This window comes from Bombus flavifrons, chromosome 14 (genome assembly GCF_040668555.2).
Source record: "Bombus flavifrons isolate JBK064 chromosome 14, iyBomFlav1_principal, whole genome shotgun sequence".
Classification (NCBI taxonomy): Eukaryota; Metazoa; Arthropoda; class Insecta; order Hymenoptera; family Apidae; genus Bombus; species Bombus flavifrons.
The window spans coordinates 11,072,042-11,096,918 of record NC_138455.1 but is presented as its reverse complement, the minus strand read 5'-3'; the positions used below and the strand labels follow the sequence as shown (position 1 = coordinate 11,096,918).

General features: G+C 44.3%; 4 protein-coding genes across 6 annotated transcripts; 2 read left to right on the top strand and 2 right to left on the bottom strand.

The window, feature by feature from the left end:
* Positions 1-471: 471 nt before the first annotated feature.
* LOC138187018 (transcription factor Sox-10) lies at positions 472-14,812 on the bottom strand. 2 transcript variants are annotated; one of them, XM_069127440.1, is made up of 5 exons: positions 9,235-14,812; positions 6,017-6,163; positions 3,113-3,446; positions 2,716-3,023; positions 472-2,305 (listed from the first exon to the last, which is right to left on the bottom strand). In XM_069127440.1, exons 1-5 carry the CDS (start codon positions 9,471-9,473, stop codon positions 2,038-2,040), a joined length of 1,296 nt encoding a protein of 431 aa, XP_068983541.1. In that variant the 5' UTR covers positions 9,474-14,812; the 3' UTR covers positions 472-2,037. The 2 variants fall into 2 exon arrangements, with proteins under 2 accessions (XP_068983541.1, XP_068983542.1); XM_069127441.1 differs by having other exon boundaries at positions 6,017-6,145.
* A 16-nt stretch (positions 14,813-14,828) lies between these two features.
* LOC138187019 (transcription factor SOX-10) lies at positions 14,829-19,684 on the top strand. Of its 2 annotated transcripts, none has more exons than XM_069127443.1 (4): positions 14,829-15,683; positions 18,504-18,681; positions 18,765-18,852; positions 18,935-19,684. In XM_069127443.1, the coding sequence occupies exons 1-4, from the start codon at positions 15,551-15,553 to the stop codon at positions 19,571-19,573; spliced, it is 1,038 nt and encodes a 345-aa protein (XP_068983544.1). In that variant the 5' UTR covers positions 14,829-15,550; the 3' UTR covers positions 19,574-19,684. The 2 variants fall into 2 exon arrangements, with proteins under 2 accessions (XP_068983544.1, XP_068983545.1); XM_069127444.1 differs by lacking the exon at positions 14,829-15,683 and adding an exon at positions 17,202-17,319.
* Positions 19,685-20,135: 451 nt separating this feature from the next.
* On the bottom strand, positions 20,136-23,464 carry iPLA2-VIA (calcium-independent phospholipase A2 VIA). Its single transcript, XM_069127434.1, has 3 exons — positions 23,244-23,464; positions 23,044-23,134; positions 20,136-22,968 (listed from the first exon to the last, which is right to left on the bottom strand). The coding sequence occupies exons 1-3, from the start codon at positions 23,462-23,464 to the stop codon at positions 20,908-20,910; spliced, it is 2,373 nt and encodes a 790-aa protein (XP_068983535.1). The 3' UTR covers positions 20,136-20,907.
* A 452-nt stretch (positions 23,465-23,916) lies between these two features.
* Positions 23,917-24,735, top strand: Cby (beta catenin antagonist chibby). Its single transcript, XM_069127445.1, has 3 exons — positions 23,917-24,289; positions 24,358-24,473; positions 24,579-24,735. The coding sequence occupies exons 1-3, from the start codon at positions 24,106-24,108 to the stop codon at positions 24,666-24,668; spliced, it is 390 nt and encodes a 129-aa protein (XP_068983546.1). The 5' UTR covers positions 23,917-24,105; the 3' UTR covers positions 24,669-24,735.
* Positions 24,736-24,877: the final 142 nt, after the last annotated feature.

The following is a 24,877-nucleotide window of genomic DNA, read 5'->3' as shown; positions in this document are numbered from 1 at the left end:
ACGTTTCTACCACCGTGTATCCTTTGGTCTTATCTCCAAGCCAGGCAGAAAAATCTCGACGATAGCCTGGCGAAAAGGAAGGGTTAACGATCAATCGTTATCTCTCAACTCGTAACAGTTTCTTTTTTTCTTTTCTTTATTCCGACAAACCTTAGAATATACCGTCGTACTTATAAATTAACTTTTCGAACGCTCGCGCGTCAAATGTTTCTACACGCTCTACGCTTTTCGCGCTTCTTATAGGCGGCGCGATAAATACATGTATGTCTAACGATAAATGTAAGTACAAAAGCACGGCTATCGGGGTAGCATAACGAATACGGCGTTAATACCTGCGTTAATTACCGCGACGATCGCGTGCTTCAATTCTTGTCTCGTCGATCATCGCTCGACACGAACCCATCGAACTTGCAACTTTTCCCTCTTCTCAATTCATCGTCAGTTAAAATGTCTTATCTAGCGTTTTCTCCCCATTTTTCAACGTACGTTAAAGTGCTCGAAATTCTCTTAAAACGTATCTTTTATCTTTTACGTAAAGTTACGAAACCCTGTGTCTCTTCCAGAGATATGGAAACAGTCTGTTTTATTTGCCCTAATTGCTTGTCAAATAATTTTATTCCTTTATAACGCTTTGCTTATATTATTATATCATTGTTTATAACGTTTAAGGCATTTTATCGTAAACAGTATGCGCATCCCCGTTCGCAAGTATTCGACCACCTGGTAATTTCGTATCGATTAATCTAAATGTACCAATGTGCTGGGATATGTTGAACGTATGTCACTGCTACTACGTCTTTGCCACTATCTGAAGCGTTTAATTAATTGCTACGTTAATAGTACATTATCTCTTTGTATACTTACGTATAATAATTATAGACTGTTACGAAACAATGCCTAGGTATTTTAAATCGAACGAAAAGAAGTAAACATCGCAGAAATAATAAGATTTCGATTTTCTTCGCTTTCAAAATGATAGATAGGACATTTTAACCAAGTGTTCCTTTCTCGAGAAATCCAACAGCTCTGCCTGACGCATCTTCGAACTCGAAATTCGCAGAGAGGACGTCCACGTGGACGTGGTACAGCCATGTCGCGTGACTTTGGCGATCCAACTACGACCGATCGAATTTCGCAGGTTTATTTGAAGAGCGTGGCAGCTTCGATACGCAACCGAATCGCACTCGCCAGCGCAGCCGCCGGTTTACACTTCGAGCCTTATATATTATTATTATATTTAGATCGCGCGGCAGGCCACCGTATCGAGCGAGCTGTTTGTTTAGCCTGAAATTCTGCGCTTTGGAATGGCCGACTGTCATGGAATGATGTCATGGAGTAAGATCGTGGTTGTGCGCGCCGTAACATCTCTATGTCCTCCAAACGTCCAACGATCGCGAAACGTGTTCAACTCGAAACGCGGAAACTTCTAATTAATTCGACTTCACGCGATCCAGTTTCCGCTCTCGAGCTAACGCAACACGCGCGCACACCCATACAAACACACTACACTACATCGTAATGATAACATCATTTAAACATTTTCAATTTTTATATGTCGTGGTTAACTCTTGTCATGATTGAAATTTCACCTGCCCACACATACCTATTATCACAAAATACTATCAATTTGTAACCGCTGCAAACGATAACTTCTCTACTTTTCGCGTGACATTCAATAACAATAGAACATTCGATTCCATTTATTTGACTTTGTCGTTTTTTAGAACGTGAAAAGAATGTGTCGAAATTTAAACGATTAATTGAAATTGTTCCTGTGATTTTATAATTATAGGACGCAGTGTACGCGTACGCACATAGGTACGCACCATGCATACGTCAAACACACTCGTGCACATACACACACACATACAGACACGCTTGGAAAAGTCAGCAATAAAATATGTAACCTTGAGAAAACTTAATAATATAGTTAGTTCGTAAATGGGGACACGATTTACCATTTAAGTTTCCAAAGAATAATCTCCGGAAAAATGTCGATTGGGCGATGACGTGCGTATCGCGCTGTTCTCTTTGTTCCTACATGTAATGGGGCCACGTTTCGATACCAGGTACGTAACGTTGGTATTGCGCGTAGGACGTAGACACGTGCGGATGGCTCATCTGCGTAGTCGTGTGCGAATAGTGTGGATTATGGGAAGAGGATATGTACTGCATAGGAGGAAGTGGTGGCTGAAGCTCGTGGTATCTGACAATGTCCGCCTGCGCTCTGTCTTCCCAAGACGTCTCGGCGATCGGTTGCTCCGAGCAGTGTCGCTTGTTCGGTCTCTCGATCTCCTCCTCGTATCTGCAAAACGTTATATTTCAGCGACTCGAAATTTTCGAACAAAACCCCATGCAGACAAGCGAGTTCTGCCACGCGAAAGACACTGGGCTGTCCGTATTGCGTTATAAATACACTCGAGATTTATTTCCAAGATATTTAACACGGATTATGAACACGTTAAAATTATTGTTCCAACTGGATTATAACGTAGATGCAAATTAAAATTGATCGTTTAGCCTAAATCATAAACCGGCGCTTTTCTAAGAAAGGGGCATTCCTATTAACTTTCACCGCGCGCAATTTAAGATAGAAATTCCTAGATAAAAAAAACTCGTAAAGTGTAAGCTATCTGTACTTTTTGTAGCAACTGTGCTAGCTCGAGAGAAAACATGGCCTCGTCTACGTCAGGACTAAACGCAAGAAACAATTACCTGTTGAATATCCATTGAGAGGAGGTGGTCGTTGGTGCGGCTACGTGTACCGCCGGCACCTGAGGCCGAAGGTACTGGTCCAGCTCGTTGCTCTCGACTTCGCATTCTTGAAGGTTCAATGGAAGGTTCAAACCAACGCCGCCCAGAGACCCAAGACCGTTCAATTGACCCTCCTCGATTGGTAAACCATCTCCAACTTCGATGTACCTGAAGTCGACTCCTGGTTGATGTTGATGCGGTGAATCGCTCGACGAACCAATCGCCAAGTCTTGCTGATACATCGTACTATTTGGCTGCGGCTGATTTCCCTGTGAACCAGATTTCCTTCCGTTTTAGTTTCCATCGGTTCTTCTCAAAAGTACAGGCTCGCATATCTCTTCCTTTCAAACGTCCTTACCTGATTCGCGTAATGTTGTCCGCGCGGGGTAGTGGGAGGGGTCGGGGGTGACAATCCTTGATTAGGGGTGGTCGGAGGAGAAGAACTAACTCCGCTCTGAGGCGAGTTCGGTCCCTGTGTGCCCCTAGGACTCGCGTCCTCTTGCTTCAACGACCTGGACACGTTGAAGGTCACGTTGCTTTGGTTCCTCGACGGCGATCCTTCTCGACCCGACGGCCCGTTTTGCTTTCGACGACGAGGTTGGTACTTGTAGTCCGGATGCTCGCGCTTGTGAATCACGCGGAGACGATCGGCTTCCTCGATAAAAGGTTTCTTGTCGCTGTCGGACAGCAACCTGCGATCAAACGACCAGAAACCAAGAGATCAGACGAAATTGGCGCGATCTTGCGACGTTTTGTGTCATCGACGGTCGTCGATCAAGGTTCACACGCGCGCACCCGCTTCTTCGCGTATATGCGGCGCAGAAGAGGCTGGAACGAGAGCATTTCTATCACCATACGCGATACACTCGAGGAGTCGAAATGGGAGGTCTGGTTAGTGTTTCTCGCCGCGTAGAGTCTTAAAGGGCGCAGTTCACGCACACGCGTACATCGAGTATATACGGGAACTCGAGCGATTCTCGTTCGACTGCATCGCAACTCGAATCTCGTCTCGTCTCATCCAGCTCCGTCCCGTCTTGTCGTGTTAGTCTTTAATTTCTCGTGTTTATGTTCCCACTGGGCTCGTAAAGCCCCAAGACTGATAAGCTTTTCCGGTCTCGGCTGCGAGATCTCGAGGATTCCAGCAACGATTCCACGCTTCTAGGCTCTTTGCTCTTCCCGCGTCGCGTTTCCTTTCTCTACCCTGTATCAAACTTGAAGGTGACCAGACGAAAGGGTAGGAAAGGAAATATCACGCAAAGTCTCAGTACCTGGTCTTTTAACTTTGACCAGAAATTTCTAGACTACGAACCGCTTACGTTTAAGATTTTGTACGATTTGAAAATTTCTCGAACAAAGCGATATTAAGTTGAGAATAAATCAATGGCAAATGACGAGTTAACTCGTCTTCCTCGGGTACACGCGCAGGTTAACGCGCGCGAGTCTTCACTGGGAAAGAGAGAAAAGAGACTCTCCATCTGGTCAACGGACTTTGCCTCGAGGTTTTTTTGTTTGGCAGGGCTTGACGATAGCGACTCGTCGCAGCCTCTCTTTTTCTTTGCCAGATGCAACGCAGGGTTAGCTAATTTGGATCTGTCTCTCTCCGCCACGCGATTATACGTTATCTGCGGTGCGTTATTCCGGTGTATCTGACACTGTACGTAAAAATCGCGATGAAAACGAGCCACGATAACGTCGTGGCGTCTATGACTACGGCGATGATGGTGTTTGAGGTTCGAGGTATCGAGGGTGAAGCAAAACCGCGGCAAAATCGAGACGTTGCTTCCGTCAGATAAGATGCATTTACCTGTTCGTCACGGGTGTTATTTGCACGAAGCGTCGAGCGACGAAGGGGCAGGTTCGGAAAAATTCACCTGACGGGGACAAGGAGTTTATTGTGATTCTTGGGGGCCGTTTATCTGAGGCAGGAACCGGCCGGCAGCTGTTAGCACGCGCCAAGGATGAACCGAGCCTATCTGTTTTCGTTTTGTCGACAAACACCGTGTCTAATATTCGAACGCGATACCTTTCGAGCCGGAAGAAAAAGGACAAGATTTATTTCCGACACCTACACCTGGTCCCTCGTAAATATCGACTACGTCGATAGTAGCCCGCAAGTCGTTTCTTTTTGCAAATAATCCGACGACGCCGGCTAGAGCTGCTCGACGCATATCGGCGACGCTCCACGCAAAACGACAGGATTCGAAAGGCACGTTCTTTCTTCCTTACGTCGCGTCGTTGTCGGTAAATGCTTTTTTATTTGCACGAAAGATTTTTATAAAAATCGAAATTTACAAACCGATCTTTCGTTATACTGTTATGAATTTCATCATGAATTTCAACTTTCAGATTGATGAAGTATCGATGGCTAGATTCTCTTCTTACGAGCTGAACAAATTGGAATTTATTTAATCGAGCAATAACTAAAGTTCCGTTCCGAATAAACGAAGTTCTGCAGCAAAACTCCGATGTTGTGCTCCTATTTTGACGTTAAGACAGAGATACGCGGGGGATATCTGTGATCGGAATCGCGATCGGGCGGCATTGTAAAATGATTCACCGCAGGGGTTCTGATCGATGTGGTCGGCGAGGTCCTGTGATCCTCGCTCGTGCGACCCACCAGGGCATCTCGTTAGTCTCGATCAGGAAATGGAATATCGTTCCCTTCTCGCGACTTTCACAACGAGGAGTATACCATTTTCTCTTCCGTCGCGTCGCCTATCGATCGATCGACCGAACAGTCGTTACGCGTCGCTTGTCATTTGGTACAACGATAGCTTCGCGATTTTCGTAGAAAATTGTATTCAGATGCATCGTATTTTGCTTTCGAGTAGCAGAACGCGTTATTATCTAAAAAGTCGAGAAATTTAAAGACGTGGCTTTACTTTTCTCTTTTATATCGCTTCCACGTGCTGTACTAAAAGCTAGACTAGAATAGAACAAGCCGTGACTCCGCCTTTAGCTCCGGTTTTGACAACGCTGACCCGTTTACAACGAGTTCGGGGTTCGCGCGGTTGTCAACCGGGAACGATCGTACCACGTGCAGCCTCGGCGCCACGTGGTAAGAATGTGTTCGGTATGCGCCCCGTAAAAAATGCTTGCTCGCTAAATCGCGGGTAAAAATAGAACGAGGCAACAAGTGGTCGCGTGGACTGTTGCTTCAACTCGCAAGTCGAGAAGTTGCCGAAGAAATCAGAATCGAACTCTTGCTCGCGATCAACCAACCACCGGTCAACTCGATAAAAGTAGCATACTAAAGACTCACCGCCAAAGCTTGCCCAGTGTTTTGGACAGTTCCGCGTTGTGAAGCTGCGGGTACTGATCGGCGAGTATTCTCCTTGCAGCTTGAGCCCACACCATAAACGCGTTCATAGGTCTCTTCACGTGGGCCGCTCTTTTATCGCCAGAACCCCTGCAATTCGAGGACATTATCTTCATTGGAAACAATTGTTTTCTTCGAATACAGCGCGTACGCGGAAACGAGAGATCGTTTAAAAATGCCCATTACCAATTTCAAGAAAATTTTCAAGTTATTAACTATCGAATATTCGTGGCGTGAAAGGATTTATGTAGCGAGAAGCGAAACGTTTGGATGGAAGATAGAAATAGAGATCGAGGTGGCTGCTGCGATAAGGAGGCAGTTTCGTCTTCTAGTAATTTGATTGGAATTGTTGGTCGACTAATATTCGTAGCAATAAACTTCTGCACTTTTATATATGAATTATATTTCATGCGATATCACATGGCAGCTACAGCGGCTATAAAAAGCAGTTGCACATATCCTTGTTTTATTATTATCAGGTAATTATCAGGTCTACGTTTCAGTTTCAGTATATGGGATTTTTGTAGCCATATAAAGTACTATCGATGCAAAATTTAATATAAATTCTTGGATCAAATTAATTCGTATGAAAGTGCTATAGTACCGTGTCAATACGTTTCACAGCCGCTGTATGCCTTTCTTTTCCTCCCAATAAATGCGACTTAAATATATGAGCTGTCTCTTTATTGCCGCAAACCGTTCGATTTCGGAGAATACGTGGATCTGGTAACAGTCGTTGCAAGAAAATAACCAAAGGCTAGTCATATCGCGACGTATCCTCGTGCATAGGAAATGTTCAGTCGAACTATCTTCAAGTCATCCTGCGAATCGTTCGGAAAGCAGTTTGCCGATTCGAAGAAAACCTTCCAGCAACGAAGTACCGAATATCAGTGACAAGAAAGAATTACAGTGACGAGGAACGGAAGGTTCGAAGGATAGAAATTCTGGAAAAAGCATCAATCCGGGGACACTGGTTGCGAGAAAATAACAAGAAGTTGGTGGTATCGCGACGTATCCTCGTGCTCGTGTATCGAGAGTTTTCTACCAAGCTACCCCTGGGTCATCCTGCGGAACGCGGCACGCTTAAAACCGGCCTTAAAATAACACCGGCGCTGCCAACGGGTGACGAGCAGGAATGGACGTATCCCTTTCTTTCCTAGAAGATGACTTCATAAAACCGTTGCCTCGTCCAGCCAGGCATCGACTGACGTGACTGACGTGATTGCCGTACAAGCCCTTCTCGTGCTGTTTTCTTTCTGGGATTAATCGAGCCTCGTTCGAGGACCTTACGCGAACCAAAACCCCAGACGTCGACCGGCTAGGAACCGAAGGAAACGCGCTTCACCGAGATACGCGTACGGACGACCTGTCGGCAACGGGATGCTGTCCCTGCTGCCGAAGGTGGAGAGACTTTTAAAAAGCACAGCCGCAACCGTTTCGAAAGACTCTGTGTGTCACGGAGAAAGAGAAACGTTAGAGAAAGAAAGAGGAAGAGATAGAGAGCGAATATTGGAAGGAAGCAGCCGAGAAAGAATTTGAGAAAAGAGGCTCGTATATATTTCGGCCTCTTTGAAATAAGAGGGGCGTTAAATCCGTGAGCAAACCCGAGGAGCCGTTGGTAATTAGCGCGGGTCCACTAACAAGGGTTTTCACAGCAATCGCGAGTCACTCCGCTGTACGCGGTTTACCTAGATACGCAAAAAATCTTCGAGTCTTTGCACCTCGTTTACGCGGTTTGGCGAAGAACTAGCTGACGTGCGTAGGCGTGGCACCGACTACGCAGCAGCTACACCCTTTTTACGTTTCTACGACGTTTCGTTCCCCGAGTTACGTTCCTCGTTACGCGATTTCGTGAAAGGAAATTTCGCGTTTCAATGTCGAAAAGTTAGTCGCATTTCATTGGGACGATAAAGTTTCGTTAGACGGCAAGTCGCAAGATAAGGAATAGAGAGATGTTTGTGCTTTTTTCTTTTCTACGATGTTCCGTTCTCCGTTACGCGATATCACGAAAGAAATTCGCGTTCTAACGTCAAAATGCTAGTCGCGATTCGGACTTTGAAAGATAGACGAGCTCTAGGTAAACGATAAGTTGCAGAATAGGGGAAAGAGAAAGAGCAATGTGGAGGAATTACACGGTCGTATGGGGCGAGAGGAGGAAACGCGCGATAGTTCGACTGCATTCTCATGGATTTCATGGGAATTAAAACTAGTCGATTTTATCGGACCCTATCGTCGGGAATAAACATCGTACCCCCTTTAGCTACCCCGAGATAACCCTGTATAATTGAGGGTTAGCGCGATAAGCCGTCGCGCATAGCGATACACGCTCGGAGATTTCAACCGTAGCTAGGAAGAAATTTTCCGTGAGTTAACTGTACACCTATGCTCGTTCCGTAACAGAATTTGGAGAAACGTTTCGATAAAGATTCGCGGCTACGTTTAAATGGCATTTGCATCGCAGAATAACGAATCTTCGCATTGCCATCGAAGAAAGATTGCGTCATCCCTTCGCGATCCGCGTTTCGATTTTATCGAATCGTAACGATCGTCGGTATGGCGCAACGAGCCGACCATTAATTCGTCGTCCCCTCCTTCGATACGCGAAACGAAAAAACGCCGTTTCTCGTATCGCTTCTCTCATCCTTTGCGGGCTCTCCTCCGCGCTTCTCACAAATCACGATCGACGCGCTGCGACGGACAGAAGCAGAGAGGAAAGACAGAGGCAACGAGATCGGGCATTAATTAGCTAATTTGCGTTAATTGGCAACCGAGGACACATTTCCACGAGCCGTTTCCCAAGCCGAGGAAACCAGTGCGTCATAATTAAGTTAGCGTTACGTATTTTTAAAGCTTAAACCGCGCGCGTTTACACCCTCTCTCTCTCTCTCTCTCTCTCTCTCTCTCTCTCTCTCCCTGCCTTTCCATCGTTTTACTCTTTCTTTCCGCTGCGCGTTAAACTCTTGGCGTTAAAACGCGTCTTCGCGAACGCTAACGACGCTTGCTAAATATCGCTCCGAAATGCAGGAGAAGAAGCTTTCGCGTTTTTTACGTGACAGTAGAGATAATGCAAAATTCTCTCGGGCATTTAGTTAGCGCGGGTAAAGCTCGTCACTTCGAAAATGCGTATCGACTATAGAGAAAGCGTCGAACGTAAAACTCACTTGGTAGCGACAGGTACCAGGGTCCAATCGTATCCCTGTAGAACTTTGGTAACCGCTGCGCTGATTCTTTCGCCTCCATTCGCGGCAACCGTAGCAGCGACAGCTGACGCTTTTCCATTATTGTTGTTACCATTGCTTCCATTGCTATTAGTCGCGATAGGGCTGTTAGAGTTGACGGAATTAGCAGCAGCGCCGCTCGACGAAATCGAACCGGATGCCTCACCCATGATATCGTTCATCTTCTCTCAATTTTGTTCGGTCGCGAAAGCAAGGAGAGAAACGATGGCGCGTCCGACGAATCCACGGATTTATCGCGCGCTACGAGCGTTCATCGTTCGAAGGAGAACGTGCACGTTACCCAGCGACGGTTCATCGATTAATTGCAATTACCATTTTATCGTAGCGGTAACACGTCACTTCCGTTTCTCGCGCTTCTGTTCCAGCTGCGTCGGTGATTTCTCTTCTTTTCTGTTCGGCTCGTTCCCTCCGACGCGAGATGGCCTGGTATCGGAGCGCGGCGCGCACGTTTGTCACGTTTAATTAATTTTGCACTCGATTACGAACCGAGCAAACGCAACGGGTATGCATGCCAAGCCGTCGGCAACTCGCCGAGGTCTCGGCCTATCTTCCAACGACTTTTTTCTCGTCGTGACTCGAGCCACGGCAATTCTAATCTCTTCTTCTTCTTCTTCTTCTTTGTGTATCGGCCCGTTTTACTCTTTTTTTCCTTCTGCTTCCACTATCGGCCACACTCTCTTTCCTTCTCTCTTCAACTGTAAACGATCGACGTTCCAGAACACACGAGTCAAAGCTGAATGCTGCGTATTCCACGGTTTCTCGGCCTCGATCCTACGCCGTCACTTCTTGGAACTTCTTCTATCGCCGAAATACTTCCGATAGCCTCGCTTCTCGCGATCGACGCTCGCTTCCGATTCTGTAAGATCCTACTGTTCGCCAGCTACCACCGATTCACGTTTCCACGATCTTAATGGCACAGGGATCTTTAAACGCCACCACGAAGACTTTTCGAGTTGTCGTGCACGAAATTCACTGTATACATTCGATGCATAGATTGTCACAGGTTGTAGGCGAAAATTCGCCGAGGTTCGCGATTCTTCCACCTGGTGTGTTCCGTCGAACCTGTTGGAAGATTTTCGTGGTAGTTGCGAGCACAGGCAAGCGGCCGACACTCCTGTCACTTCGCCTCGCGCGACAGAGTCGACAAAAGTAATCACTCTCGATGGAGGCACGAATGGTATGTGGCGCGTGTCAGGATCGCGCGGCGACCATAAACATCGCGCTCGTCTTTCGGTACTCGAAGGAAAACGAAACGAAGTACGCAAGAACGAAAAGCCTGAGTGTGGGTCGAGGATTTCTAGTTGCTTGCGCGATCGACGCTCGAGTGAGGTGGTTGAATCGCCTCAGGGCACTTTCCACCGATCGCTTCAGCAGCGGCTGCTAGTTGGGGGCGGAGCGACGGGCCGAAGAGCTGCTAACACTTGTTGCTTTACGATCGTGCCCACCGATGAAGCCCGAGACGAGGGGAAAGGGACCCTCGATGGTTTGCCCGACGGTCGACGGACGACCGACGATGGACGACGGACCGACGGAGGAGAGATCTCCTCTCGATTCGACTTTTAATACCAGATCATTACCTTTCGCTGTGCAAAGCTGCTTTTCTTACCTGGAATATCTTATCTTTTTCATTTCTAGGATATAGCATATAAGAGACAAAAGTATTCGTACGCTTCTGACTTATTGCAAGTGTAGAACAGATGTACGCAAGATCTCGCAGAAAAGTGAAATCTACGCCGATACTTTTGTTCGTCGCTATGAATTTCAGCAGATACGTATATCGGAAAAGTCTAGTAGGTTTAACGTTATTTAGTACTTTATTCTGTAAGACGATCGATCGATTAAATCTTGTCAGAAGATTCTCTTTAGAATATTTATCGGTAAGCCATTTAGTTTGCGCAACTTTAAAGATCGTACATGTGACTCGTCATAGGTAAATCTTATAGTTACATACGACGCTTAATTAGTAGATTTCTGTCTGTTTAGAATTGCTCCTGACGACATCTGTCGTTACTTCACAACGAGACAACGTGAACTTTTTATTATTATTATTTATTCACCTGTTATCGCCCGAGTCATCCTCCAACAAGAAATTGCCACGATGACGAGATGAGAAATGAAGGAAGACGAGCGAATAAAGTTGGGTCGGTTTTGCAGATACGAAATGTAATAACGCGTGAAAAGGTAGAAGATTCTTGAATAAAGGAATTATTTGGTCCCAGAGATCGACGATTCGAACGACGAATTGAATCGTCCTGTCCGGTTAAAGACACGTTTAAAAGTCAACGATCTCGCTCACAGCATTTTATTCTACAGGGAAAATGCTTCGGTCCTTTGGAATCAAATTCGAACGTTCGATTCTCTACCGACTGTCAGCCCCCCCAAAAATCCCTGTATCGTTTATTTCGGACTCGTCTCTCTCCTCGTGGACGAGAGCCTCTATGGCCACGATATCCTCCGGGAGTAGGACCAATCGGGTTCCTTCTCGTTCCACCTACTTCTCCGTTCCTTTCTCTGCTCCTCTCTCTTTCTCTCGTTACGTCCCTCTTCGTTCCTCCCACGCAAGCAAGCCGATTGGTCGGCCAGTTGTTGGCAATAACGACGTCACAAGGAGGAGCGTGCAATTTTCCTGGCGATGCACCAAATGCGATCTCGTCGATGGTCGCGCTCGACCACGGCCGCTCCGAAGAAACGCGTCGCCTTTACCAGTCGTCACGTCGTCGACCGGCCACGATGCTCTCGTCGCGCGACCAAAGAGTTTCCTCGACCGGGCGAGATCTCCCCTCGAATAGAAGCAAAAGGTTCGGAGCAAGGAAATCGAACTCGGAACCACCGACGCGTCGCGCGACCAGCTTACGCGGTACACGATGACATCGTGCCGGCTCGATGACGCTGCAGAATGTAACGTAGCTCGTGTCACCGTTGGGGGTCCGAGAGTTGCGGTGCTCGCCACCCGGGGGGCTACATGTGTCGGGTACCCATCGTCTCCTGCGGCCCCCTCTTCCAGGGGACCGCGTATCCTTTCAAGTGTCCGACACAACTCCGATACAGGACCCCCGGGAATCGGTGAAATCATTATTTTATATCTGCCACGCTTTTCGATCTCTCTCTCTCTCTCTCTTTCTCTTTCTCTTTCTATCCCACTCCAATTCTTTATTCTTTTAATCCAGTCTAAGTCGTCACGTTTCGACACATTATCAATATCATCTGATATTGGTATTTATATCTTACCTAATCTCAGTGTCCTGATAGATATATATGGCGAGTTTTTGAATGCAATGCCGATTGTTACACCGAGAAGTTTGTCGCTCAAAATTCCTTGCAAGATCCCTCCGATTTTCTCATTTGCCAAAGTATTGATACACTATGAAACACGCGATCGTAAGTTTGCTTCTGAGCGAAAGTCGAATAACTGAAATGATAAACGTTGGTTTATGGTCGCATGGGAAAGGGGCAAAAGGAATAGGAAAGAGTCCTTGTTCGTCGAAATCGTAGCGCGTGTTTCCCTGAACGGCCCTGAAACGAATTCTCCTTCGCGTACACCGAGAGAGAACGAAAGCACATATTGACGCCACGTGCGCTTCGGGATGTTTATCCCAGGAAGAGCAAAATTCCGGCTTGCTGAAATCAATATTATTGTTCGCGGTTGGCTAAATTTGAATCGCGATTCGGTTGCAGCGCGTAATGCCGCGCGTGCACCAGAGATCGAGAACGTACGATTGGTGCGACGAACGATTGGTAAGCAACGATGCTCCAGGACGGAACGAACAAACTCGTTTCCGTACGAAAACAAGCCGACCCGACTTTGTTTCGCGAACGAGACTCGTGCTCTTCATCAAAAGGATATTATAACTAGATCGTAAAATCAATCAATGGTTAGAGTTTACGATTTTCCATAATCGATAAAAATGAAAAGTATCGGGGATCTTGTGCCTCGCACAGAGCTGTACGTAGTCAATTCGTCGAATGTCAATTCTTAAATAGAATAATACAAGCTTCTTTATACCTAACGTATAGATTCAACATAGATGCGCACGATTGAAATTAAAATGGTTGCAACGAACTTGCATTTTCTTTGCAAAGATGTCAATGGTCGACCCACGTAACACTGTATTAGCGAATTTTAATATTTCTGCTTGACGTGCTAAAGTTTTCGGAACACCATCTCGTTCGTCCAAGTTTCTCATTACAGACCCTACGCATTGGATCTGTATACCAGCGGACAACTACGGCATTGAAACAAATTCCTTGTACGCGGTAAACGTATTCAAAGCCGAAGTATATACAGTGGTCGCGAAAGGCAGGTGGTTAGAAAACGTATATAAAAGTGTTCGATGTAACAGAGAATTATTGAAATAAAGCGACGAAGGTGCGTACCTACGTACAGGCGGAATGCGTACGATTATAGACGTGGCTAGATCGATCGATCAGGCTAGTTAGCGCGGCTTCGTTCTACGATCTCGCTATATTCTTTCCCTTCGGGACTACGTGTTGCGTAAAAAGAGAAACAAAAATTGCGCAGCTCGTTCGTTAGGCGGCAGCAGAGCGCGCGTTTCCCTCGCGATAGACTCGCGTCGACATTGGGATAAAAACCGTAGCAATCCGTAATCCGCCCAAGTGTCTCGAGCATTTCCGAGGGTCTGAGTGCGCGTTTACGCACCACCAGCAAGTTAATCCTGCAAAGTGCGAGCAAGATGCCTCCTTTGATCTCGCACAAAAGCCGCTACACGGCATTGACCGTGGTTTATATATGCTCATGTATGGGCCACTGTCTTTGCTAGCTCACTCATTCATTAAATTCGTTGTATAATTAGGCTCGCCAGAAAGATGCAGACTGTCAACCGATGATTCCTGTGCACCAGCGCAACGAAAAGAAGAAGCTTCAACTCGCTCCTGGATTTATGCCCTCGCATTCTCCCTGTTCCACTATTTCTCCTCCCGATGATCCTTCTTTTTCCCGATGTGACTCGCGAGAACGTAAAGTCACGTTCGCAGTGATCTAATTATATGGCTCGCGGGGAACTGCTAACTCAGTCACGGGACAAGGAAATTTGCAAATGCGATTATTTTCATCTAGAGAGAGAGAAAGAGAGAGAGAGAGAGAGAGAGAGAGAGAGAGAGAGGTCTATTTGTTCGCATGACGATCGAATTTGTTCGAAATTGATCGACTTTGTTGCAGAAGAAGAATCGCAGCGGAAAGCCGATGCGACTAGGTTTTCACGAGCGTTACGATAAACGGGAAAAAGTTCTAATTCGGTCGAACAACGAGGCGCTACGAAAAGCGTGGCATTCTAAAACGAAGCGAATCATAGCGAATGATTTTCGAAGACAGGATGGACACACGAAGGATCCGAGAGAAGTCGAGGAGCCGAGTCGAGAAGAAGAACAGAAAAGGAACAAGATCCTAGATATCCCCCACCAGATGCAGAGGTGGTCCACGGAACCGCCTCCGCGATCTACCATCCAACGTTTGGTGCGTGTGCCAGACGTGTGCTCATCGTTTCTGCCTCTTTCGTACGGACCAACCTGTGTGGTGCTCGCTCCCTGAATGAACCTTCACATCCTCGTCGATCCGTGTTCGTCTTTCTTCTCTAGTCAGCCAGTCAGTCAGTTAGCTATCGGAGTTTCCTTGAACCGTCGCGGGTGCTATTTTCTATGCCATTTTTTTTATAATCGACGCGATCGGATTACGACAATTAGAAACACGTCTTAAAGAATTTGAATTCAATACAGAGATCGTTGTTATACGGATGACGAGTAATCAGCGGTCGGAGTGCGAACCAAGGAAAAGAATAAATCGAGTCGCGAACGTACCAAAACCCGTAAACGATATTTATCGTGCGAGATAAGAAGAAGGGCCGGTCGCTGAGAGAGTGGCGGAAATCGATGCGACGCCGATATACGGACTACCAGGAGGGACAAGGGTCGGTTTATGATAAATCACGGCACGATAACCTCGGATTAATTACTCGGTTCTTTTCTTCGCTTTCCTCGGTTCTTTACGATGCGCCTCTCGACGACGCGTTTTACGTGAAGAAAGAACAGTGTGCGCAGGATAGAGCGGCAGGCGGACCGATAAGTTCGACGTTTCGGTGAAAGTCGTTGCTCGCGGTCGAACGCGACTGGTCGTGCTATCTACAAAAAGGAAAAGAGAAAGGACGTTCGTTCGACAAGGAAGAAGATCGTCCGTGTTACGAATGTGAATATCTACGATAAGTAATTGGAAATAACATTCAGGAAGATGGAAGCCCACCAAGGTGGCGGTTTATCGTCTGCTGCGACAGAAACGGAAGCTGGACCGTCGAGCAGCGAACAATGCGGCAACGAGCAATGCACCAGCTCTCTGGACGATGCAGTGGGCAAGCTACTTCAAGGTTCGCCTCTCTCGTTTTGAAAGATTCGACGATTCTTTATTAGAGTTAAGAATGTTCCACGTTTTTCGTTTCTTGCTTCTCTTTCCTCTTTTCGCCTTTCTACGACTACGTAGTCTGAAAAATAGCAGCGGATACCGTCGGAGTCGATACAGGTCGGGCGAAGCTAGTTTTGGAAATATCAAGCGTAAAGCGGGAATTTGTCTTTTTCGGTTGTCGACCGTGTCGCACAGGGTTGCGAGTATCTCGAACGGGTCTCGCGTCTAAGGACACTTTAATTGGCGATGAAACTCGGCTCCTCAGATTTATCCCCGTGATACCGTAGCCGGATGGAGGGAAAATATGGGCGAGCATGATGGAAGAGGTAGGAAAGAAGGAGGAGCGACACGGAGAACCGAGGATCGAGGAGCGCGAAAAGACGATTTCGAGGAAGATTCGAGCGGCAGGTGCTGCGAACAGAGCGAAACCGCTGAACGTTTGCCACCGACACTAATTATGTTAGTACGAAATTAAATCTGAGACATCGACTCGAAAGGGTACCTCAGACAGAACACGGGAGAAGGTGGGGACCAAGAAGAGCAGTAGTAATGGGTGCCCGACGTGATTTACGAGGCGTCTCGTTGGAACTCTGCGTTCCCCGAACGTGTTTCGAAGAGGCAGAAAACGCGTCCTCGGACGAGACACGTCGAATCCATCGTTCTCTAATCGTCCAACCGTTTCATTCGTCTTTAAATCATCGCGTAACCAACCCGAATAGAAGAAGTAGTTGCTCGATACAAGTAGCACGGTTACTCGATACACCCTGTAATCGCAAAACGTTGCACGAAACGCTCCCGCATCGCCTTATATCAACTGCGCAACGATATCTGTGCGAAATATCGCGGAGGAAGCGATAAAATTGCAATTTGATCGATCGATCGATTCGGAACATGGGAAACCAAACGTTCTCGTCAATCACCGAAGGTGACGATGCGTTCAACGGTATCCTCACTTGTTAACGAGACTATCTTCGTGGTAATGGGAGCTGATTTGTACAGTAGTTAATGTAGCAAGAGTGGACGACAGGTCGGCATTGACAAGCAAGATACCAAAGCACACCGGTTCATTCAGCGGGCTACAATCCCTTATTATGAACCATATTCTCCGTCTCCCCTGTGGAGCCATTCATCCTTTGGAAAAGTACGAAAGTTCTCGGCCAATCTCCTCCTCTTTCGCTCGATTAATCAATTCCACTCCACTTGTAGCTTCCCTATCTCTACTATCTTCGCGTACTTCGAAAGCACGTGTTTCCCCTCTCAATCTCGAGAACGTTCAAACTAAACGCGCGATTTTCCTCGAAAACGTTCTCGACGACCATCGCCGATATACGTTCGCTGTTGATGCCGTTTCGTTGGGTGCGCTTCGAGGAAGACACAGTCGAACACGCGCGATTAGAAACGAAACTCGTTCGTTCCCAAGTCGTGTATATTTTTCGCGCGAAACTTTTTCTATTCCCGTCGCTTTCTAGGGTGTAAGCCCTGCCGAATTTCCATGAAAATTGTCGTCCTGGTTGCTATCGGTGAACACAGTAGCGAGAGGACCTCCAGCGAACGTTAAAGGAGCCGACAGAGAGACCGCATCGGTGAACCGTGTCCTTATGGTAATTAGCTACCATGAAATCTACGGCTCTTCACAGTTCGGATGCTCGTGGTGACGTTTCAACACGTGCATCTTCCTTCTCCTTAACCTTCCTTCCTATCTTCCTACTTCCTTCCCCCGTTAACGATCACCGATACAGCAAGTAAATGTCTCGATGCTCGATAGTCTTCTTTCTTTCTGACGGATCGAGTTGCACATATAATCGCTTACGACAATACGTGAATATTTATAACAAGTTTTTATGAATATACGTTATGCGCATGAAAGAAATCTGAATATGTACGGAATAGAATCCGCGGTCTAATAATAAGTCCGATTATTCTGCGCAAAGTTCAAGGTTGAATTTTAAGACGTTCAAGTTTAGACGACTCAAATGACCCTACTTTACTACAAATATCCGCAAATGTCCACTAACGATAAAGTACGTATACCGTTGATACAAAGAAAATGGCACGCGACCGATGAGACGATGAACGAAGCATGTTCGCGGAATATTCGATGTGTATCGGATATACGATGAGATTTCTTGGAATGGAAAACTCGAGGCGACCCAAATAACCTTTCTTTAGCCGGCGAATCGTTCGTAGGGGGATACCAAGAGGAAGTCGGTAATAATAATTAGTCTCTTAATGCGAACGAACGATCGATAGATAAAGACCACCACGTTCGGAACTTCTCGTTCGTTTGCAACTCGTAAAACTTTTCTGTCTGATGCTGCGTTCGTTCATGACTATGAATGATCGTCACGAGAAATATACGAAAGAAAACAAAAATGGGGGAACGGGGAACACGCGTTAAAAGTATTAACGGTTTGGCCGACCAGAGATTAAGATTATTTCAAGGGAAACAGGTGTCGTTTTATCTCTCCCGTTCCTTTACGATTCAATTCCGCGCAAAGATAGGCTACGCAACTTCCGGCTACACAAATTCCCACTAAACACGATACCGTTCCCTCTTCTTCTTAACATTCGCCAAACGTTGCTCTTCTACCATTCGCGACATCAGAAAATTTGCCCTAAATCAGCGTTGTCGTTGTTCGGGTATTTCAGAGGTATATTCGCAACATTCTTTCATAGCAAGTAAATATACTAATATAACGGATGTAGCGAATAATACTAATATCTATGACCGGCGGTGTACGTGATATTCGAAAAATATTCCAAAGATCTATCTTCGTTTTTCCAGGCTACGATTGGACCCTGCTTCCGGTCACTTCTCGCGCAGGAGGACGAAGAAGCGCTCACGTGAAACGTCCGATGAACGCGTTTATGGTTTGGGCTCAAGCGGCCAGACGCAGATTGGCGGATCAATATCCGCAGCTTCACAACGCCGAACTTTCGAAAACATTAGGAAAACTGTGGAGGTATTTCGAGCTGACATTATCTATATACATTACCCTACATCGTAGTGTCGCGAATCGAAGGTTAACTCTAGCGAATGTAACAGAATCCTAAGCGACGGTGAGAAACAACCGTTCATAGAGGAAGCTGAGAGACTGAGGAACGCGCACAAAAAGCAACATCCGCATTACAAGGTGACTGTCGACGATCGTTCTAACAACGATCGTTCCAGTTTAGTCCGCCGTCTAAAGTTAAATCGTAAAATGCCAATTACAGTATCAGCCGCGTCGACGGAAACCAAAATCGGAGGAACAAATGGGCATCGTGATGCATCGAGCTACTTTGTCCTCTCCAGGCACGTCTCTAGACTCTACCAACTCGTCCGACTGCACTTATCCTCGCCTATATCCAGATACCGGGATCAAAACGTACGACAGACCGACTTACCACGATAGCAAAACCAGCTACGATCTGTCGAGATCGGCTTGGTCCGCCGACACGAGCAAATACCCGGTCGATCATTCGATCGTAGAAAGCAAACCGTACGACGGTATCAGATACGAATCGAACGTAGCGGCGAAAAGCTACGTGGACGCCAAGTGCTACGAGACGGTCAAGTATCACGAGGTATCTACCGCTGCAAAATATCACGAGACGATTCCAAAGTATTCCGAGTTGCAAACGAAGCCTTACGATCTACCCAAATACCCGGAGAATCCCTTAAAATATCCCGCGGATGTTACCAGCCCGGGCAAATCATACGCGTGCGTACACAGCCAGTATTACTCCGCTCCAGAGGGATACACGATGCACGAGGAGAACGAATACCAAACGCAGGGAGTTTCGACCCATTCTTTCTATCCGTATATTTCCGCGTCTATGACGCAACCGCCTTATTACATGGGTCCTCGATAAGTCGCTCTCGTGCGATGTGTTTTATTCAGGGACCGAAAATAACAGTTGTTTTCTATATTTTTACGGAGAAGGTCATTCGAAAAAGATGAATTTTTGCTTAAACAAAACATTTTTAACATATTAAATGATTTAAAATCAGTAATTTTTAGGTATTCTAGCTACGAATAACTATTATAAATGATTAACATTTTTTTTTTTGGTTATCGATGATCATCATCGATGACGGAAATTATTTTAGATTGCAGGTAATCGTTATGGGCGATGAGAACATTTTTCGGTTATTGGTAACCATTACTGGTAACGCAGATTGTTTTTTATTGCCGATAATCATTATCAATGACGGAACCTTTCTTTCTTAGGAATAAACAAATTTTAATCATTTATAATAATAATTAGTCCTGACCAAACTCATTTAGAATAAAATACGAATTCTTATACCATAACTTTCTCAATTTCGGTTACAACAATCATGGTCCCTGGTTTTATTCGTTCGCGTAATTCTGCGCCCGAGATGAGCGTGCGCGCCAGAGTGTGGGCATCGATAGTTTGTTAGACCGCTTAGTACTGTTTTTTCTTTCTTCGCTATTTATTTTTTTGGCAACAATGAGATGAAATAAACAAATAAATAAAGGAATAAATATCTTGTCAGCGTCTAGTTTGATGAAGAAATACGAGTTGCCTATATGTACAGTATAATTCCACTCTCTATTATTTATTAGTAGACTGCGAATATTTATACCGATTCAAATTTTTATAAATACAACGAAGCAGATTCTAAACAGAGATTCTTTCGCCTACTAAGTATCCTATTCTCGATATTTTTGCATCTTCAAATTTCACAAAAATGCATAAACATCCGCAGTCTATCATACACCACCACCATTTCTAAAACCGCCATCAATCCTATATTCACCTATCGAACACACGCGCTACTTTATGTTTTATACATATGTGTGTATGTGTGTGTGTGTGTAAATAAATTAAATCTAGAAATGAGAAGTCTGCATTGAAATAGAAAGCAGAAATAAATAATAAATTGTGCGCTACTTCGTCGATTACAAATATCACGGGCCGATTCTAGTAAGTTTGCTTCGATATAAAATTTCCTAAATAATTCTTAATCATAGAAATGCTCAACAACAATCGTATGTATGTACAAAACATTAACAAACAATCAAATAATATAATTAAGAAGGCAGAAAACGAAAGAAAGAGAAGTGGAGAACGAAAGAGAGAGATTCGTACTTTTGAGTGGGTGCAGTACAAGCATACGTACATGTTCACAAAGAAATCAGCAACTCGTACATATTTGACTCTCACGAATCTGTACCGACTTAGAGGTCGCGATTTATCACAGCAGCTAATTCATTTATTTGATCTCTATTGGCATGCATAAACGCTTTAGCGCTCCATATCATTTCAGCCAAAATCTCGTCGCTTTTTTCATCCATGGCGATATCCTGGGATAGTTGAGGATTAAACCTGTAGTAAGGCACTCCGATCATGGAACACCAATTTCTGGCACGATCAACGATCCTTCCGTCGCTTGCTGTTGCTTGATCCACCAATAGTACCGCGAGGACCGATATTCCCATCGCAAACTTTGCGGTATCCCATAAACTATCGGGCCGAAATATGTCGATATCTTTCAATGGACTAGAAGGTATCAGACCTGTGCCAAGAGAAACGACTAAAGACAAGGGGACCGCATTCTCTCCGCATCCAGAAGCCTTTAAAGCGAGATTGTATTCATGAATTTCAGTCATGGCATCCAAAGTCGGGTTATTCGCTATCAATCCACCATCCAGAAATTTTCCGAACGCTCGAAAATACGATGGAGCTGCCCCGGTTGCTCTCGCTGCGTGCCAAAGCAATTGTTCGCTCGATGACGAAGCGAGAGACATCGAGGTCTCTGAATGCTCGAGTAGCGTACTAGGTGCATCGTAATTACGAAACAAATAAAGGTCGACAGGCTTTCTATCAGCCAATACAGCAGTGATCATTATCTTGGGTTTCTTGATATCCGACATCACCGTATTAACACCTAGGCAATCTTTTAATACTTTCTCTAAACCGTCGCTGTTGTATGGACGATTACCGACAAAAGCTTCCTCTTTCATGCGGAAATACAGTGCCTGACATTCTCGCAAGGACTTGCCAGCAGCTAGACCAAGAGTCAAGATTCCACCTGTAGAAGTGCCCGCGATCCAGTCGAAGCACTCTACGATAGGTTTCTGCAGGATCGACTCGATCTCCAATAACATTTGTACAAGAACCAAACCACGAATTCCTCCTCCATCTAGACAAAGAAGTCGACCACCTTTTATTTTCTGGTTTTCTTGCATAGCCATCTTGTCCATCCCAGAAACATGTAACATTTGATCCAACACTGTACGCGGTACAGCCCTTGGTGGTTGCTGCGGTGCGAGACCATTATAATTTTCGTTAAACTTGCAGCCTTTGTTACAATCTGACATTTCTGGTGGACAACGTTTAGCGCCTACCGCATCTAGAATATACAAAATTTTCTGACCCTCGTTGTTATCGATATTCACACGATGCCGTGACGTTTCCGACTTCCAATTTCTTGCATCAATGTCTGCTCCAAAAGCGATCAGCGATTGCACTATTGCCACTGTACCATCGGAAACCGCTAAATGCAGCGGAGTATTGCCATCCTTGTCGACGATATTTACAGAACACATATGACTTAACAAAGCCACTACGCATGACAATCGTTTCCTCATTGCCATGATGTGCAACGCCGTACGGCCGTCGAAATTCAAAGCATCTATATCGCAATTACTTTCTATTAGAGCATTAATCACCTCCCTGCTCAGTGACCAATGCAATGGCGTACCGCCAAATTTCATGTCATCGGCATGAAGAACATTTGGTTTACTGTGCAAGAAATCTCCTACGTAACTAGGACTAGAAGGTTCACCCTCGGCAGCAGGAATGTTCACATCCGCTCCAATTAAAAGAAGAGCTTTAACGCATTCGGGCTTATTATTCAAACAAGCGACATGCATCGGTGTATGTCCATTACTGTTACGACTATTTAAACTGTTTGGAAGATCACCTCCAAGGGCTAAAATTATTTCTTTAGTAGATTTGGCTGCATAATGATAGACGGTATTTGCGCTATAATCCAGATGCTCCAATGAACTTTTAGCTTCAATCAACATTTGCACTGTACGCAGATTATTTGTTTGCACCGCAACTTGCAAAGGAGACACCCCTGTTTCTGTATCTCCACTGTTCAACTGACTATTTACATCAGCATGGGTAAAGGCGTTATAAAGAGCAAAATGAGCTGCCAAATGTGCCAGTGTCCATGTCGGATGTTCCATCAAAGTATCACATAATTTCTGTATCTTATTCACATTACACATCTGTATAAATAAATTACTGATAATCATGATTTCTACACAGATTGCAAAAAATCATGAAATTTTGGAAATAATTACCTCGCGACAAATTTGAACAAGTACTGGAACCTTATCCTTATACACAATAAAATGTGTTACGATATCTGCATTATCTTCTGATCTATATAAACTGAAACAATAAACTTTAATTATTTGAAATAATAAATAATATATAAATAACTTTCATACTACATCACCTATAGTAGAAAAAAGAAAGCAACGTATATGAAGATACCTACCTATATGCTTGATGCAACGTTTCTGTACAAGGCCTATGAAGAACAATTTCATATTTTCTTTCATTTTCACCTGGACCATAAAGTACGATACCATCCTCGCGGCATTCAATATGTCGATTACTATAATTTTCAGGCTTGACTTCTTGAACTATATTCGGCGGTATATCCTGGAATACGATATTCCGAAGAACGTTGCTAGCGATCGTTCCAAGCCAAGTCATGATGGATAATTTAGGTTATCAGTGAAAACTGTCACTACACCTTCTTAACTGACTATCAATATAATCAAACGAATTAACAAGTTATATAAAATCGCAATGATCATTTCTCCGAAACCGTGATTATGACGTGTCGTCAACGCTGGGAAAAGCACGTAAAAAATTCCCCGCAGTAGTCAATCTCACTCTGATCCAATAACGAGCATAAGCATGAAATGGTATAAACGGCGTCAATGTAAACAAAAATTTTTGAAACACTGCTAACGTATCGCCTATAATACGTAATACCCTAATTGTATATTACGAATACGAAAATTTGATGCAGATAGTACAATCACGATTACCACAATACTCTGTCAGTTAAAATAGTATAATACTATAATTATCGCAACATATACATACATATTATTTGCTATCTTCTATGCTACATTTTCCTTTCGTTAATGAAGCTATGGTTATTAAGTTTTTAATACAATGTGCTTAGGAAAGTAAATTTTTTTAAGTTTGAAATGAAATAATAAGATAAAATCTGTTCCTTTTTTCAAGTCAGTATTTCAGTTGAAATACCAACATCAGGTTGATATTTAACCTTCGCATTTAGATAAATCATTGTCACGTCACCATATCATTGGTACATATACGCAATGCCATTGTTTTCAAATAAATTCTCCCCCAAAAAGACCCCTACAAGAAAAGTAGGAGTTTTCTTAGCGAACAAAGATTTCAGTCCGAAACGTATAGAAAAAGAACTGGGACCTAATGTTGGTCCTATACATTTAAAATTAGGAGACCAAGAAACTGTCTTTGAATCTGGTTCGTGGATCCCAGGTAAATTTACAATGAAAAATATTTTTTAAGCGATCTGTTAATATGATACGGAACTTATATTGTTTCAGAATCTGGTAAAATCGGAAGCACGTACAAAGAAAATGAGAAATTAAAAAAGGAAGTAAAAAGATTGGAAGATGAAAACAACTTATTAAAGCTAAAATTTGAAGTACTTCTTGATATGGTTATTAATGCTTTGTTTCTTATCAAAATACATAATATTTAATACAGTATCTAACATCTTATTTTCATATAAAAATTACCATTTGTTTTATTTCATTTTTTACAGTTGACACAAACAACAGCAGAATATTATTCACAGAAGGAAGAACTAGATAGACTAAAACAGAAATTACCATACAAGAACAGAGATTCTTGATATAAAGAGCACATTATCATAATTCATCCTTTCTTTTACATATCGAATTAAACAAATGTATTCATACAGCTATGTGATGTATCTTGTATGATATATTTAAAATCTTGTACTTAATTTATTATTAATTTATACATTTGTACATATATAGTATATATTCATATATATTCAACTATAATCTCGTACTTAATCACTCTACTCTTAATTTATAT

Excerpts from the sequence above, each read along its gene's own strand:
- LOC138187018 (XM_069127440.1), bottom strand. The coding sequence starts at position 9,473 with ATGAACGATATCATGGGTGAGGCATCCGGTTCGATTTCGTCGAGCGGC. Across the intron at positions 6,164-9,234 it reads CTGGTACCTGTCGCTACCAA|GGGTTCTGGCGATAAAAGAG; the intron begins GTGAGTTTTACG and ends CTCGAATTGCAG. Across the intron at positions 3,447-6,016 it reads ACACTGGGCAAGCTTTGGCG|GTTGCTGTCCGACAGCGACA; the intron begins GTGAGTCTTTAG and ends GTTTGATCGCAG.
- LOC138187019 (XM_069127443.1), top strand. The coding sequence starts at position 15,551 with ATGGAAGCCCACCAAGGTGGCGGTTTATCGTCTGCTGCGACAGAAACG. Across the intron at positions 15,684-18,503 it reads AGTGGGCAAGCTACTTCAAG|GCTACGATTGGACCCTGCTT; the intron begins GTTCGCCTCTCT and ends TCGTTTTTCCAG. Across the intron at positions 18,853-18,934 it reads AGCAACATCCGCATTACAAG|TATCAGCCGCGTCGACGGAA; the intron begins GTGACTGTCGAC and ends TGCCAATTACAG.
- iPLA2-VIA (XM_069127434.1), bottom strand. The coding sequence starts at position 23,464 with ATGACTTGGCTTGGAACGATCGCTAGCAACGTTCTTCGGAATATCGTA. Across the intron at positions 23,135-23,243 it reads ACGTTGCATCAAGCATATAG|TTTATATAGATCAGAAGATA; the intron begins GTAGGTATCTTC and ends TTATTGTTTCAG. Across the intron at positions 22,969-23,043 it reads TTGTTCAAATTTGTCGCGAG|ATGTGTAATGTGAATAAGAT; the intron begins GTAATTATTTCC and ends TTATTTATACAG.
- Cby (XM_069127445.1), top strand. The coding sequence starts at position 24,106 with ATGCCATTGTTTTCAAATAAATTCTCCCCCAAAAAGACCCCTACAAGA. Across the intron at positions 24,290-24,357 it reads ATCTGGTTCGTGGATCCCAG|AATCTGGTAAAATCGGAAGC; the intron begins GTAAATTTACAA and ends ATATTGTTTCAG. Across the intron at positions 24,474-24,578 it reads TTGAAGTACTTCTTGATATG|TTGACACAAACAACAGCAGA; the intron begins GTTATTAATGCT and ends CATTTTTTACAG.